Source organism: Canis lupus, chromosome 17 (assembly GCF_011100685.1).
Source record: "Canis lupus familiaris isolate Mischka breed German Shepherd chromosome 17, alternate assembly UU_Cfam_GSD_1.0, whole genome shotgun sequence".
NCBI lineage: Eukaryota > Metazoa > Chordata > Mammalia > Carnivora > Canidae > Canis > Canis lupus.
The window spans coordinates 10,673,076-10,688,821 of NC_049238.1; the positions used below are offsets into that span (position 1 = coordinate 10,673,076).

The 15,746-nt window shown below is 48.0% G+C and overlaps 1 protein-coding gene across 3 annotated transcripts; it reads left to right on the forward strand.

Moving 5' to 3' along the window:
* The first annotated feature begins 6,480 nt into the window (after positions 1 to 6,480).
* Positions 6,481 to 14,681, forward strand: LRATD1 (LRAT domain containing 1). 3 transcript variants are annotated; one of them, XM_038560811.1, is made up of 2 exons: positions 6,481 to 6,721; positions 7,610 to 14,681. In XM_038560811.1, the coding sequence occupies exon 2, from the start codon at positions 7,646 to 7,648 to the stop codon at positions 8,552 to 8,554; it is 909 nt and encodes a 302-aa protein (XP_038416739.1). In that variant the 5' UTR covers positions 6,481 to 6,721; positions 7,610 to 7,645; the 3' UTR covers positions 8,555 to 14,681. The 3 variants fall into 3 exon arrangements, with proteins under 3 accessions (XP_038416739.1, XP_038416738.1, XP_038416740.1); XM_038560810.1 differs by having other exon boundaries at positions 6,483 to 6,651; XM_038560812.1 differs by lacking the exon at positions 6,481 to 6,721 and adding an exon at positions 6,879 to 7,143.
* Positions 14,682 to 15,746: the final 1,065 nt, after the last annotated feature.

Sequence of the window (15,746 nt, forward strand, 5' to 3'; positions counted from 1 at the left end):
CCTTCTCACACACCATGTAATTCAGAGCATGAGCAAGGTGTTGGGGCTCTCTGATAGGTGAAAGCTGAAACAGAAACAAACACTGACAGCTCAGTAAATAAAATGGTGACCATGGTTCATGCATGCACGGAGTCAGGCAAGGTGTATCCATGGAGGTTGTGCTATGCACCAAACCCCAGGCTCAACAAAGGGATTATAAGTTTGAACTGGATTTGGAGCTTTTCCTCAAACAATTCTTAGTTTATTAAGGAAGAAAAAGTATCAACCAATGATACTAGTTCAATCTGGTAAATGTTTTGACACATTTGCCACATCTCATGACCAGTATAATGGACATGCTCTCATGTCCTATGAGACCATAAAGGATAGTCTCCATTACAATGGGCAAGGGGACCGACACATGTGAGGGCTTGATGCTTGAACAGGTTATAAATTTTGATTAGTAGTTACATTAGGATGGCAGGGAAGGATATTCCAAACAGAAGAAAAAGCCAGCAGCATGTGTGTGACAGTGACGCAGGCCTACCCAGAGCTCTCCCATCACCATCATATGGAAGTGGCCCCACGTAAAAGGCATGCAGTCTCCTAAAATCTGAAAAGAACACAAAGAAATGATTAATCCTGGGCTGAGACACCTTTGTATAATTCACATCCAAGGACAGATTAAATGCACAAGTGCTGACAGTTTTGTCCGGGGAACGTTTATGAGTCTTTAAAGGCAAAGGCAAAATGATAAGAAGCCACTAAAAACAAACAAAACAAAACAAAACAAAACAAAAAAAAAAAGAAAAAAACAACAAAAAGTTTTTTGGTTAAGAATGTCCAGTTATGGGAAAGAACTAGGAAAATTTGACAACATGGAATCTCAACTTAGAAGAGGGCACCTAAGAAGAACTAGAAATTTAGAGCATGAGTATGTGCAGAGGGGTTAAGGGGGAGTGGGATTCTCTTTAGTCCTAGCTGCAAGGAGGTGATCCTGCCATTTTGGTGGTTAGCAAAAAAAAGTAGAAGGCAGGTAAGTTAGTCACATGCAGGTGAGTTTAGAGAAAAAAAAATAGGGACATGCATTCATTGCTGATTGCTTTAAATTCTGAGTGTTGGAACACGCTGGGACACGGCAGGACTACATCAATGGAAAGTTGATCTCCACAGTGAGAACAGACACTAAGGGAAAAATGGGAGGGAGATAGACTATTTGTCCTTCTAAGAGAATTTGAAAATAACAAAGAGTATACCCATCAGGACAGGTTCCTACTCCAACAAATAGTCACAAAACTTTGGGTGGCTTCACTCAGAAAGACTTTGTTTCCCCCTCACATCACAGTTTGATGCAGATTGTTTGGGAGTCGTTTGACGGCTCTGTTCGGGCAAGGGTAGTCACTGACCAGGAGACTGGGTCCCCAAAGGGTTTGCCTCTGTAGACTTCAACAGTGAGGAAGATGCCAAAGCTGCCAAGCAGGCCATGGAAGATGGTGAAATAGATGGAAACAAAATTACTTTGGACTGGGCCAAACCTAAGGGCGAAGGCGGCTTTGGAGGCCGTGGTGGAGGCCGGGGTGGCTTTGGAGGCCGAGGTGGTGGCAGAAGAGGCCAAGGTGGATTTGGTGGCAGAGGCTGGAGAGGCTTTGGAGGGCGAGGAGGCTTCCAAGGTGGCAGAGAAGGAGGGAGAGACCACAAGCCACAAGGAAAGAAGACGAAGTTTGAGAAGTTTGAGTAGTTTCTTCCATCCCTCTGTCTTTCCCTCTTCTGTTTGAAAGAAAGGGACTCTGGGGTTTTTACTCTATTACCTGATCAATTACAGAGCCTTCTGAGGACATTCCAAGACGGTATGCAGTCCTGTGGTCTACTTGGAAATTTGTATAGATAACATTTCAAGGGAGAAACCCTGTTGGTTTTGACTGGATATTCATATAAACTTTTTAAAGAGGTGAGTGATAGAGCTAATCCTTATCTGTAAGTTTTGAATTTATATGGTTTCTTCCCATGTACAAAACCATTTTTTTCCTACAAATAGTTTTTGTTTTTGTTTTTTTTTGCGTTGGGGGGTGTAAAAGAAAGCAGAATGTTTTATCATGATTTTTGCTTCAGCAACTTTGGGACAAATTAAAAGTCCTAAACTCTGGGAAAAAAAAATTCTCCTGCTTGGGAGGAGAAATCTCCTGCTCTACTCATATTCAGGAACCCCTGCCTCCTTCCATCTAGTGGCTCTGTCATCTTTTAAATGCTTAGGACTCTACCAGGATCCTCCGCATAGGACCAAATAGGATAAAACAAGCGCACGGAAGATCATGTTAATGATTTCATTTTCAGGGGCCAAGCTTTCTAAACTTCCACTCTCATTCCACTGGTCAGACTCATTCAGATGGTGCCCGTGGAACTGGATTCTAGGCAGGGGCATGTCATTCAGCTGTGTGCCCAGAGGAAAGGCAATGGGGTTGGGGAAGCCATGGTACTGTCTCTGCCCCGGACAGGTACAGAATGCTCTTTAGCTGAGATCTGGGTGAGTATGTTGGGGGCCTAGGGAGGTCAAGGACAGGGAAAGGAACAGTTTATGAAAGCCTAAATGTTCAAGTACGATATTATAAACAGAAAAAAACAATATTTAGCAAACTGTCAGAAAATAAACATTCCTTCCGTTCTTGGGCCCATTTTAAAGGGTAACACTTTGACTCAAGGACCTGATCAGTAAAATTTGGGGAAAAGCCTTTCATGTAGTGCTAAAGAAGGCAAGAGGAAAAAGAGGAAGATGATACACCAGATGGCACCAATGGAAAATGCAATATATATATATATATATATATTATATATATGCAAAAGAATGATATATATATCATATATATGATGACCCTAATCATTCCTCTGCCAACCGTCTTCTGTATATATTCCTCACAAAAGAAAATATTCATGTAAAAATAATTCAAAATACTGCAGGACACAGGTTGTGATCAGCCTCAGGGCTTTAGACATTGAACTAGTCTCCGGCTAGACAGGGCTCTTGCCACCTCAACAAAGAAGCAGTCCCACACCCCAGCCAGGGACAGCATCGGATGATCCATCCCAGGTTAGCTTTCTCCTAGGGCAGTGGACACGCAGAACTGGACAGCTGTCATAACAGGTAGGACGTGGGACCCACTCCCCTCTTCCACTAATAACATTAATAATAGGTAGCATTTACTGAAAGACCACTGTGTGCCAGGCACTGTGTGCACGCAAGGTCTCACACACTATAACGAGACAGATGCTATCGTATCACATTTTACAGATAAGAAACTGACTGCCCAGAAAGGTTGAGTGACACACTCAAAGTTACCCATATAGAAAACGTTGAAGGAAAATTCAAACTAATTGGCTTCCAGAGTTTGTACTTTTGATGACTGTATTTTTTTTCCTGGAAAATGGTATTTCCTCAGTATAAAAAGGCAGGATGGGGTGAGGAATAATAGACAAAACAATTAGCAAACAATATTTTGTGATGAGAATAAAAGTTGGGTTTTCTGATGTTGGAACCCATTGAGTTGACTGGCCTATTCCTTACTTTATTATCTTTGTCATTGCCAAGAGGCTACAAAGAGTAGATGCATTTTCCTTATTTTACTTGAATTCCTCTTCCATTCCTCAGTCAGTGTGTTCTCTGCTTTATATTTCTACGTGGGCTCTCAGGCTATTTATTCTCCCTTGAGATTCCTAAAGCTGTAAGCTTTTTTACCCTGGCAGGGGGAGGGGATGGAAAGAAAATTCGAAGAGTCATGTATTGATGTTTTAGACTTTTGGCACTATATTTTGAAGCTCCAACAATATTTTTTGTTCACTGTCCTTTAGAATGTTGGGGTGCTGATAAGCAAAGAGGAAGAAGCCGCTTACTCTGTAGTCTGGAACAGTAGATGACAGGACAAGTAAGACAAAACACGGCATCCCAGCAAATATGTTGTACATATTTGTGCATAAGACTTGATCTTGGATCCCTGGGTGGCGCAGCGGTTTAGCGCCTGCCTTTGGCCCAGGGCGTGATCCTGGAGACCCAGGATCGAATCCCACGTCGGGCTCCTGGTGCATGGAGCCTGCTTCTCCCTCTGCCTGTGTCTCTGCCTCTCTCTCTCTCACTGTGTGCCTATCATAAATAAATAAAAATTAAAAAAAAAGACTTGATCTTAGGTTGGACAGAAGACTGAGAGAGAGGGAGAGGGAGAGAGAGAGACTTAGAGAGAGGGAGACAGAGAGGTGGCACCTCAACACCAAGCACTGGGCTACTTTCAAGGGGTCCCTCTCTCAGACACCAATAATGAACTCTTCAGATACTCCCTCCCAGAGATCACTAAGTCCAGTTTACAACCTGACCAATGACTCACTTCTTGATTTCTGAAGCCAGCTGTTCAATTCCCTTGACTTCGGGGCCCAAAAGAATCGTTTATTATTTATAAAGAGTATTAAAAAAAGATCATCACAACCTTTGGCTGGTTCCAAGGCTGGTAACTTGTATTTTTATAACTTCCACGTGGCCGAATTTCTGTAAAGATCTATGTATGTCAAATGTACACAGATGGTAATTTTTTGGGTTTTTTTAAAGATTTTATTTATTTATTCATGAGAGAGAGAGAGAGAGAGAGAGAGAGGCAGAGGAAGAAGCAGGCTCCATGTGGGGAGCCGGACGTGGGTCTCCAGGATCACTCCCTGGGCCGAAGGCGGCACTAAACCGCTGGGCCACCTGGGCTGCCCAGGATGGTCATTTTAAAACCATTTCTTTCAGCAATATTTATTAGACATTTTGATAAGTCACTGCATTTGGAGGCTATGGGATATATAGAGACATTAAGAAGGCAGTTCAACAATACTTAGGCAGAATTGTCTACCAAAAAAGAAATAGTAATAATAAAAATGTGCCATCAGTCTTCAGGTAGCTCCTCTGGGACATCAGTTTTCCCATTTTATGAAGCAAGATTTTATTAACTCAATGAACAGTGTAGCCAGGGTAAAGGCTGGCTCTGGAGGCCCATAGGCCCTAGAGAGAGAGAGATAGCTGGCACTGGTATCTGGGCCTGGCTTCCTCATCTGTGGCAGTGGGCGGTATTAGAGAATCCTCTCCAGAGGCATGAAGATGAAATCACCCACTTAAACCCCTTAGCCCGGCGCCTCCCCACTGACAAGTGGTCAGGCTGTTTTCCTTCCATCTCTGTCATTGCTGATGGAACCCGTGGTACAGCCGGCATTGCGAAAGAGGTCCAGAATTTAAAGTTGTGGAGAGCACCTGCCAATCCTCCAACTGTTCACTTTGTAAAGAGCAAGAAAGTCAACACAGGTTTGTAATTTAAAAGAGAGAGAGAGAGAGTTCTGAGAGTTCGTGCCAGCTGCCAAGGGGACACAAAGAGGAGCACCCAATTCTCCCCGGGGAAAGGGCATAATAAGCTTCACCATAAAGCCCCAGGTGCCGTCTTGAAAGTAGAACCAAGTGTCTGAGGACGCTTCAAAGCTTAGTGTTACAAGCTCTTTTAAACTATTGATCTAGACAGGATGCCTTATGTATGAAAGTCTGCTTTCAACATCCAATATCCAGAACCCATTCATTCATTTACTTTCCATCCAGAAATGCAATCGTTAAGTACGCCTGGGCCGGACACCCCTCTGCCACAAAACCAGACAAAAACCCCTAAGCAAAGGCAGCTCTGGGGCTTGGCTGTAGGCATTTGTGACGCACTCTTCCCCAGAACATTGCAGCCCCAAAGTCTAGGCCCAGTTAGGGGGAGGGCTGGTCCAGGCTGGGATTTTTCAGTCGCGGTTGTCAAAGATGCTCCTTTGAAAGCGGGCGCAGCGCTCGGTCAGCAGCAGCCGGATCAGAGAGGAACCGGACGTCGGAGGCACCGTCTGGAAGGCATGGGTGCTGGCGTGCCGAGGAGGAGCAGCCCGGGGCCCCCGGGAAGCGAGACTCCCCCGGGCGCCTCGCGGAGCGGGGGAGGATGGGGGGGGCAGGGGCCCGCCCCCGACAACGTCGCTCCCCGCCCCGGGCCGCCCTCTCGGTGCCGGGGCGCCCTGGGGCTCCCCTGCACCCGCAGACTCAGCATCGTGGCTGGAGTCGGCACTCGATGGGCTCGGGAAAGCTGCGGAGGGCGCGGGGGGCGAGGGTGCACGCGCGCAGCGGCGGGGCCCTGCAGCAGCGCCGCGCCCCGGGCGCGCTCCCCGCGGGGGCTCCCACCGCCGCTCCGGGGGCCGCGCGCGCTCGGGGGCGCGGGGGCGCGGGGACCCGGCGGGCCCGGGGCGGAGCGCGCGCCGCAGCCCCGCCCCCGCTCCCCTCCCCCTCCCGCGGAGATTGACGGGGCCCGGGCGCCCGCCCCAACCAATGAGCGCGTCCCGGGGCGGGCCCTGGAAGCAGCTGCTCGGGCTACTTAGAGTCCTCGGCTCGGCTGGAGGGAAGCAGAGCGCAGTCGGGACTGGCCAGGTGCAGCGGGCGCCCCAGCCAGCGCCGAGCGGCAGGCGCACGGGCACCGCGCCGGGCACCGCACCGGGCACCGCACCGGGCACCGCACCGTTCCGCGCGGAGCAGAGCGGAGCCGCCACCCCCCGCGCCGCCCAGGACCCGCTCGCCACCGCCGCCTCCGCAGCACCCATGGGGACCAGGAGACTTTAAAGGAGTTTGGGGTTTCGGGAGCAGGGAAATCACGGGTACGGAGAGGCGGCTTTCTTTGCCTTGGAAGCGGGTTTTCTTCGTCCGACTGTTTGGACCCTGTGCCGGGTAGGAGGGAAAGGGGTCTCGCGGCTGAAAGCGGACCTCCCTTCACGACCCACGCCCGCCCCCGCACACCTCCACCGCACTGGCTCCCCCCCCCCCCATCTTTCCCTTTCCTCTTTGTTAGGTGATTTTTAGACAGAACGGCCTCGCCCTGGCGCAGCCCGAGCGGCTCCGCTGGGGAGGCGGCGAGAGAAGTCGGGGCAGAGTGCACCTGCTGGCGCGGGCAGGTGTGCCCCGGTGCGTGGGTGTCCGTGCCCTGGCGAGCGTGCAAGCGTGGGGGGGGAGCCCTGTGTACGAATGTGGGGGTCTGACTGTGTCGTCGCGAAGGTTTGTCATTGTGTGTATGTGACACTATCACACGAGTGTATCAGCCAGCCTGTCAGTGCCTGGACTCCTCCAAGTGAACAAGATCGTGCTGGTGTCAAGTGAGTGTCTGCGAATGTGTCCGGTTGTCATTGTGCGAGGCGCTGTCAGGGGCGGAGAGCGACCTAGCGCAAAGCTGAGAGGTGGGCTGGCGAGGGTGGGGACAGAAAGGGGAGCGCAGCCTGCTGCACGCTCTCCGAGGCCTCGGGCGCCCCTTCTTCCTTCCAGCCTACCCCTGGGTCCTTCCCGGGGGGGGTCTGTCCCCCCACGGGGACCCCGCACGCCTTCCAGCCGCCTGCCTTTTCTCTTGTGGGAGTTGGACCGGCTCCCCGGACGGGGTCTGCTGTCGGCCCAAGGACTGGGGGGCGGGGGGGGGGGGCTTCTGCACCTGTCCTGCCGCGGGGGAGGACCGCGCGACCCCAGCAGCGGCGCGGGGGCGGGCGGGCAGGTCCCGGGGGGCACCGCACGCCCTGGAGGGGGGCAGCCCGACTCTGACCCTGTCTCTGCCTCCCGTCTGTGCTTCCGCAGATCCCCGCTCCTGGCCCTCGCCTCGCCGCGTCATTGATGGGCAACCAACTGGACCGCATCACCCACCTCAACTACAGCGAGTTGCCCACAGGGGACCCGTCGGGGATCGAGAAGGACGAGCTGCGGGTCGGGGTCGCCTACTTCTTCTCGGATGAGGAGGAGGACCTGGACGAACGCGGCCAGCCCGACAAGTTCGGCGTGAAGGCCCCGCCGGGCTGCACTCCCTGCCCGGAGAGCCCCAGCCGCCACCACCACCATCACCACCACCACCACCACCACCACCTGCTGCACCAGCTGGTCCTCAACGAAACTCAGTTCTCCGCCTTCCGGGGCCAGGAATGCATCTTCTCCAAAGTGAGCGGCGGCCCTCAGGGCGCCGACCTGAGCGTCTACGCGGTCACGGCGCTGCCCGCGCTCTGCGAGCCCGGCGACCTGCTGGAGCTGCTGTGGCTGCAGCCGGCGCCCGAGCCGCCCGCCCCCGCCCCCGCCCCGCACTGGGCCGTGTACGTGGGTGGCGGGCAGATCATCCACCTGCACCAAGGCGAGATCCGCCAGGACAGCCTGTACGAGGCGGGCGCGGCCAACGTGGGCCGGGTGGTGAATAGCTGGTACCGCTACCGCCCGCTGGTGGCCGAGCTGGTGGTGCAGAACGCCTGCGGCCACCTGGGCCTCAAGAGCGAGGAGATCTGCTGGACGAACTCGGAGAGCTTCGCCGCCTGGTGCCGCTTTGGCAAGCGGGAGTTCAAGGCCGGAGGGGAGGTGCCGGCCGGCACGCAGCCGCCGCAGCAGCAGTACTATCTCAAGGTGCACCTGGGCGACAACAAGGTGCACACGGCCAGGTTTCACAGCCTGGAAGACCTCATCCGCGAGAAGCGCCGCATCGACGCCAGCGGCCGCCTGCGCGTGCTCCAGGAGCTCGCCGACCTCGTGGACGACAAGGAGTAGCCGCGCGGCCGGCCGCCTGCCCCGCCCGTCTCCCCGCGCCCCGCGCCCCGCGCCCCTCCCCGCTCCCGGGCCGCGCCCCCGCCCCCCGCCCCCTCGAGCGCCCTCCTGCGGCCGCCCGCGCGCCCAGGCTGCGCCCTCGCACCCCTCCGGCGGGCGGCGGGAAGTCTCCGGAGCCGGCACCAAAGGGCGCGGGGCCGAGGGCCCCTCCCCTCCCCCCAGCCGTGGCGACGGTGCCGGGAACCCCTGCGTGCGCCTGCCCCGGCGTTGTAACGGGGGAGGGGGGGGAGGAGAAAGGGGCCGAGGGCAGCAGGGATGCACCGGTCCGTGCCTGCCGCCCGCGCGACTCTAACGGGAACCATCACCGCCCCCAGACGCGCGCGCGCACCGGCCGGAGGTGAGGCCCCTGCGTGGAATGTGTCCCCACGTCGCAGGGCTTCCAAGGAATCGAGCCCGTCCCTTAGGCACTCGAGAACGACTTCCACAAGCCAGCCCCCCGGGACTCCGGGTCCCCCCGAGGCTGCCCGGCACTTTCCCAGCTCCCCGGCTCCGAGTCTCCTCTGACATCGCATGCCAGGCTCCGGGCAGAGCGATGGGGTTTGCTTCCAGTCCTTTCCACCGAGGGAAGCGAACGCCTCCCCTTCACCCCCCACCCCACCCCCACCCCACCCCCACCCCACCCCCACCCCGATTGCCCGGGAGCCTCCCTCGCTGGCAGCAGGAAGCCTTCCCGGCCCCGAGATGGACGTGGCGCAGCCACCTTGGGGAGGAGCGCGGGCCCCGCCCCCCGGCGAGCAGAAGGTTCACCTGGCGTCTGGGAACTTGAATTTGTGCAGAAGGTCGCTGCTTATTCTTAACCCTAGATTGCTCCCTCCGTGGGCTGCATTTCAAAAATAGTCCTATTTTTTAAAGGGTTGGAGGAGAGGGAGGGGGAAGACGTGGCAACATTCCAGAAAACCAGCATTATTACAGCACCATAGCCAGTATGTTTAGTTTGGCTTTTCCTAACATAGAAATCTTAGAAGGCGGGGAAGTGGAAATAAAGTTTGAGAAGTGGGAGAGCAGGTTTCCAGCTGTGTCAACAAAGCCTATCGTGTTGATGTTTTTATTGACCATTTTAGCAACATGCTAATAAAATTTCAAATTGAAATTTTTATTTTCATGGCTTTAATCCATGATAGTTTAAATACTGGGGGCCATTAAGAGTGGATTTAGCTAAGAGCTTAGCTAACATTGCCTTTTCACTCTATTTTTCTCAAATCTTATGAGAATTTCTGTTTTTGAATATTAATTTTATTTTTATTTTTTGGCTTGAAACGGCAGCCCTAGTAATGGTGAAGTTGTTAATCTGTATATTGTACTGAATTTCTGTCAGTTAAGGGGTTTACTGCTTTAGTGGAAATTGCTAGCAGGTTCCATGAGGTTTCTTTTCTCCATGTTGTATACCATTACCATTTCATATCTGTATTTCTGTTTTTCTTCCTGTCCCCTTGCTGTCCTTAAGAAAGGAATCTAGAATCGGTGGCTTTACCCCCCCACCCCCTTTAGCCAATCCCAGAATCCATTCCTGAAAACCAGAAAGGACTTGCAGGATCAGGGCAAATGTGTCTTTTTCAAAAAAAAATTACGGCTGTTTGAAACCCCTTCCTTGGGCAAGGACATACCAACTTCTCTCCTTGTGCTGCAGCCCCAGCTTGACTGTTACTTGATTCAGTGTTAGACACCTAGAGCATCAATGTCCCTTTCCAGGGAATTTGTTAAATAATGGTGTTTAGCTAATTGTTGCAAGCAATTGCATATTGACAGCTGTGATTTAGTTGGATGGCAAATATGGCCAAAGCCAGTTTCTTGGCATTTCAAAAATAACGCAATAAAAACTAGTCGAGGTTAGCTGAGACTGGAAATGCCTTTTTCATGGTGAAATGATTCATTTCTGTTTTGTTTTTATTTTATTTTATTATTTTATTTTTTTGGTTTCCATCTTGGATTCATTCCCTGATCTTGAATCAAAAGGTCAGATCAATGAAATATGAACTAGAGTATTTTTCTTAAGCCTATTGAGTGATTTATTTTTTAAAAAATGTTTAAATGCATATGCTTTTCTTTCAGCACATACAACAGCAAAAGTTTTGTAATAACTGACTTACCTTTGCATGTATGGAGAACTGAAAGTCACTTATTTCCCTAACTTACTCCTCTTTCAGATAGCAGATGGCAGATCATAAACCGAAATTCTTTATTGTATCTACCCTCTCCACATTCTTTACTGTGTCCTCCTACTGTATCTTGGCTCTCTGCTGTATTAAACACCATCCTAAACACTTGTTCCAGCAGGACTCCTTCTTGACATTTTGTCCTCCACCTGTCACTCAGAGGGCGGAACTTGAGCAAAAGAAATGATTCGGTCGATCACACCTAATACTAACATTTATTTCCTCTGATGGCACATAATCTGATTTTTCTCTAACCGAGAGGGTCACTATCACAGTACTGGCTTAGCAGCTTTATACTTGCTGAGACTAGACTGGCAGTAAAAATGAAAGTTGGGCACCCTAAGAAGTATTTATTCCTGTACTGGTCTGTTAAAGACTGGGCTGATGATAACACTGCTACAAATTAACAATAGAAAAACACTTGCTACAAGGGGAATTCCTGGTCCAGGTTAGTAACCGCCAATGGCAAAGTAATTCAAATCCTAGTGCATTACGGAGAAGATATTTTCAAGATATTATCTAATAGCTTTATCCGGAAAAAGTGTATATTTTAGGGTATTATTAGGAATGTCAGTGAAACCAAAAGGTGGAAATTACCTTGGAAGATGGCATGGACAGACTTGATTTTTATTTTGTGTGAATAGAATACCTCCGGATTTTATCAGAGTTCTAAAAATTAAAGCCAGCAGCCTCCTAACATTTTCATAGAGGTCAGGAATTTCGTTTTGGTTGTAGTTATCCTCAAGAGAGCAGAGCTTTGTAGGACCTTTCATGATACTGAGTGTGGCTCAGCTGGAGGGCAGACTGTAGGCTCTCTGGTATAGAGGAAGAGACCCTGATGCCTCCATTCTTTCTCCACCTTCAGAGGCAGGCTCTGAAAAGGAAACTACTTAAAAAACTAGATAAAATAAAAACTATGGAGGAGGAGAGAGGATGAGCATATTTTAAACAAAACCAGGTCTGAAATGCTGTTACTCCCAAAGTGTATTACTTCATTAAAAAAAAAAAAAGAAGAAATGACCTATATTAAATTTATTTAAAAAAAATAAAATCTATCCTGAGCCAAATAGAGAACATATAAGTTCCTGAATATTTAAACTGCTAAATCCCTGTCACGACTGCATTTTATGAAAAGAAAGACTAATAGTATTCACTTACAGTTAACACTTGTGCCAGATTAGAACAAACACAAAAGCACCTGAAAGTCTAATGATGTTACATGATTTTACTACCTTTTTTTTTTTTTCTTCGAGTGGGAGAAGGAGAGAGAACGTGTGAGAGTGGGGATGGTGAGAGGGGTAGAGATAGATAATCCTATTCCACACCTATCATGGAGCTGGACTCAGGGCTTGATCTCACAACCCTGAGATCATTACGGGGCCAAAAATCAAAAGCTGCTTAACCAACTGAGCCACCCAGGTGGCCCGATTTTTCTACCTTAAAAAAAAATTTTTTTTTGATGTTTCTGTTTGTGTCATGTTTCTATAGTGAACACTTTTGTTACAATAATGATTTTTTTCAGAAAAGCATGCTATTGGTGTTCATAAAAATAATGAGTTATCTGAATAATCAGTACATCCTAACAGTCTTCAAACATCATACCTTATTGATTAATTATGTTTCATGTGTGCTTTCAACATCTCTCAAAGTTCAATGTCTTAGTTATCTAATAAATGGAGCAGGGTGAAATTAACACTAACCACACAAACATAATAGAGCAACCCAGTTTCCTTTTATCCATATGCATACCCTCGAAGCCTTCTGCTTTCTCATTTTTAAACAGATGAAGAGAATCTTGTTAGGATTGGCTTTCAGAGATGATTTGCCACAGGCATAAAAGGTCTGCAGGTGAAGAGTACAGGCTTTCAAGTTTCTTGAAACATTAAGAACTGTTTTTAGAAAGTGGTTGTCTGACACCTAACTTGACTTGTTTTGTTGGCAATTGCTAGCTATTGGAAGAGTGTGTGTGTGTGTGTGTGTGTGTGTGTATACACACATATATATACACACACGTATGCATTTAACATATACACACACACATTTGCATATATATACATGTGTCTCTGTGTCCATATATACATTCCTACCTATGGTTAGTGATGTTCTCATTCAGAGACAGATACAGATGCGTGCACACATGTGGACTATTGAGACTTACAGAAACAGGAGACTCTTTCAGGTCCCAACAGCTAGTGAGCAACCCAATAGCAAGGCATCCATGCCCCAAAATGAGCATAAACAAAAAGAGGAAAATGTGAGAGTTGCAGTTAGTTTTTGTCTCAATTTTAGAAGGATCTGTTCCTTCTTTCTCTAACTAGAAAGACCTAAGATTCAGAGGAAAGCTGTGATGATAAGGAGGTGATTACAAAATAAGATGCAAGATGAAGTGGGAAAGTTAGAACGTGATAAAATAAATGAATAAGCTTTGCAATGGGGGACACGTGTTCTCTGACCAAAGCCAGGAAAGCCAGGATTTTATTCCCAACTGTTTAATAATTTATAAAATCTCCTTGATTTCATCACCGCCTGTTGTATGTTTACCTCATTTGAACTTGAAATATAAGAGAATTAGGTATTTGAATATGCTGGGAAAAAGGAAAAATAGTCTCCCCTGCCTTTGTTGCTGTGAGTTTGTGATTATTGCATTCATTGGCGCCCCCCACCCCACCCCCCGGGGGAATAGTCCCTGGTGCTGTGGGGTGCAATCAATCTGGTTGACAGGGCCAGGCATGAAGTAGGTGCTCAGTAAATCTAAGGCTAACCCATCTCTCTACCTCAGGTGTCCTCAGTAATACCTGATCAGTGTGCCTGATTTTCTGGGAAAACCCAGAAAATCCCACCATTTGGCTTCCCTACAAAAGAACCTAAATTTCTCTAAGTGAAATTGGCAAGCTTTCCCCTAGTTAGAACACCCATAAAAGTATAATTTATGAGGCTTAAGACTGATACCAGCTAAAAGGTGTTCTGAATAGTCTGCTAATAGGGGTAAAAAAATAAAACTATCAAAGAATCCAAAGATAAAATGTTCTCTTGTCATCTGCTCAGAAAGGGAAAGCAAACCAATAACTCTGACTATACCTTCTCACAACTTCATCTCTCATTTACATCAAGGGGAGATTTTTCTTGCATGAAATCACAATATTATGCCTTCAGAAAGAAGATTATTATTAAAGCTCTTGCTAAGAATTTTCTTCAGTTATGTAGGGAAAAACCTACCAGAATATGAACTTAACTCTCTGGGAAAATTAGATGTGATAGAGTTTGGTCATGTATATTTTTCTGAATAAACATTATTCATTTATATATGAAAATATCCAAATAATGGCTATGCCCATTGGCTCTTATAATCCAATTACTTTTTTTATGTGAACATGAGTTCTGAACTTAATTTTGTCCAAAGGGGAGATGCTTGTAAAATATTAGGTGTGAACAGAGCCTATGTCCTAAATTTCAAGCACAAAATAAATGCCTCAAAAGTTAATCTGAATTATATTCAGTGTTCCAAGAAACAGAAGATCATATAAGGCTACTGCTTATGTGCTTTCCAAGAAAATTCTTGCCATCAATCTACGATATAGACATTAATGTTCTGTTCATGCCATAATGGGAAACTTGAGGGCTTCTGTTATGAGTATACTGATATTTGCTTTAACAAATACATTATTATTCTAAATTCAATCATTTTCCCCTCCAACAGTTCTGCGACATGCCAGCTCTTTGCTCACTGCCAAACCCCTTGTTTTCAGATTCTCCTGGGGAATGAGCAAATCTGGGGGGATTGAATTGACAGTGATTCTGTAAAACATCTCCCAGCTCTCGGCACATGCTTTGTTTTGTCCTGCCTTCCTCTTCTCAGCGGAACTGTCTGCCCAAGGTCTGAGCCAGAGAAAGGCAAGACTCAAGGATAGGGTGCCCAATTTGGCAAATAAAAATACAGGCCAATCAATTACATTTCAATTTCAGATAAACAAAGAATAACCATTTCAGTATAGGTGTATCCCATGCAATATTTGGGATATACTTATACTAAAAATGATATTTTTATTTGAAATTCAAATGTAACTGCATGTCCGGGACATTACCTGACTGCCCTACTCAGGGAAGACCTTCTATCTCTGAGAAGCCAGAGGCCACTGATTTTCTAGGACTGGCAAATTAAGGATGCATCCTCCATCCACAGCATGGAAGTGTATTATCAGATTGCTCATGCATCTTTTAAGACCAAAGCCAGATTCAGGTCTAGGAACAAGGACATAGTCCAGGAGAAGCCTCATTAGGAAGAGTTCACATGCTCCCTAACCATTGAGAGTGTTGGTTGTATGTTTGTGTGGATGGGTGTTTCATGTGTTTCTATTCTTATACTCTTTTGATTATATTTTGTAGGACATACCATCTTTTATCTGAGGGTATGATGAATGCTTGCCCAGATACAGTCAGAAATACTCTGCATGTCAGTGTTTAATCTCACCTGCTACTTATCCTGATCCAGGGCCTCACACCTGGCTATTTCATAGCACCTCTCCTCTCTTTATCCTTCGATTGTTTCTGTTGAAACACAGGTGGTCATAGTGACCTTTTTCAATATACACCCACGCTGACAAGATGAAGGCCAAGCTCCTTATGGCACAGTCAGGGTCCTCCACGGTCTGGCCCCTCTCTACCACCCGCTTATACTAAGGCCACGCAAAACAGTATGCAGGACTTGTTTTCATTCATTCTTTCATGACTTTCTACATTGTCCCGTTTACCTGACTGCCCTTCTTGGTTCCTCAGTAGAAAACCCTTATTCTCATTCACCCTTCATAGTAGTGCCATGCTACCCCAGCATGGTTTTTAGTGGTTTTCTTCTGCATGTTCTCACTGAATTTGTTTACGCCTCCCCCAGACTCTCCTCTGCTATAAATGTTTACATCTCTCTCTCTCTAGACTGAGCTCTACTGGGAAAGGCTCTGTGACTTACTCATTGTTGCACCTACAAAGTC

Excerpts from the sequence above, each read along its gene's own strand:
- LRATD1 (XM_038560811.1), top strand. The coding sequence starts at position 7,646 with ATGGGCAACCAACTGGACCGCATCACCCACCTCAACTACAGCGAGTTG.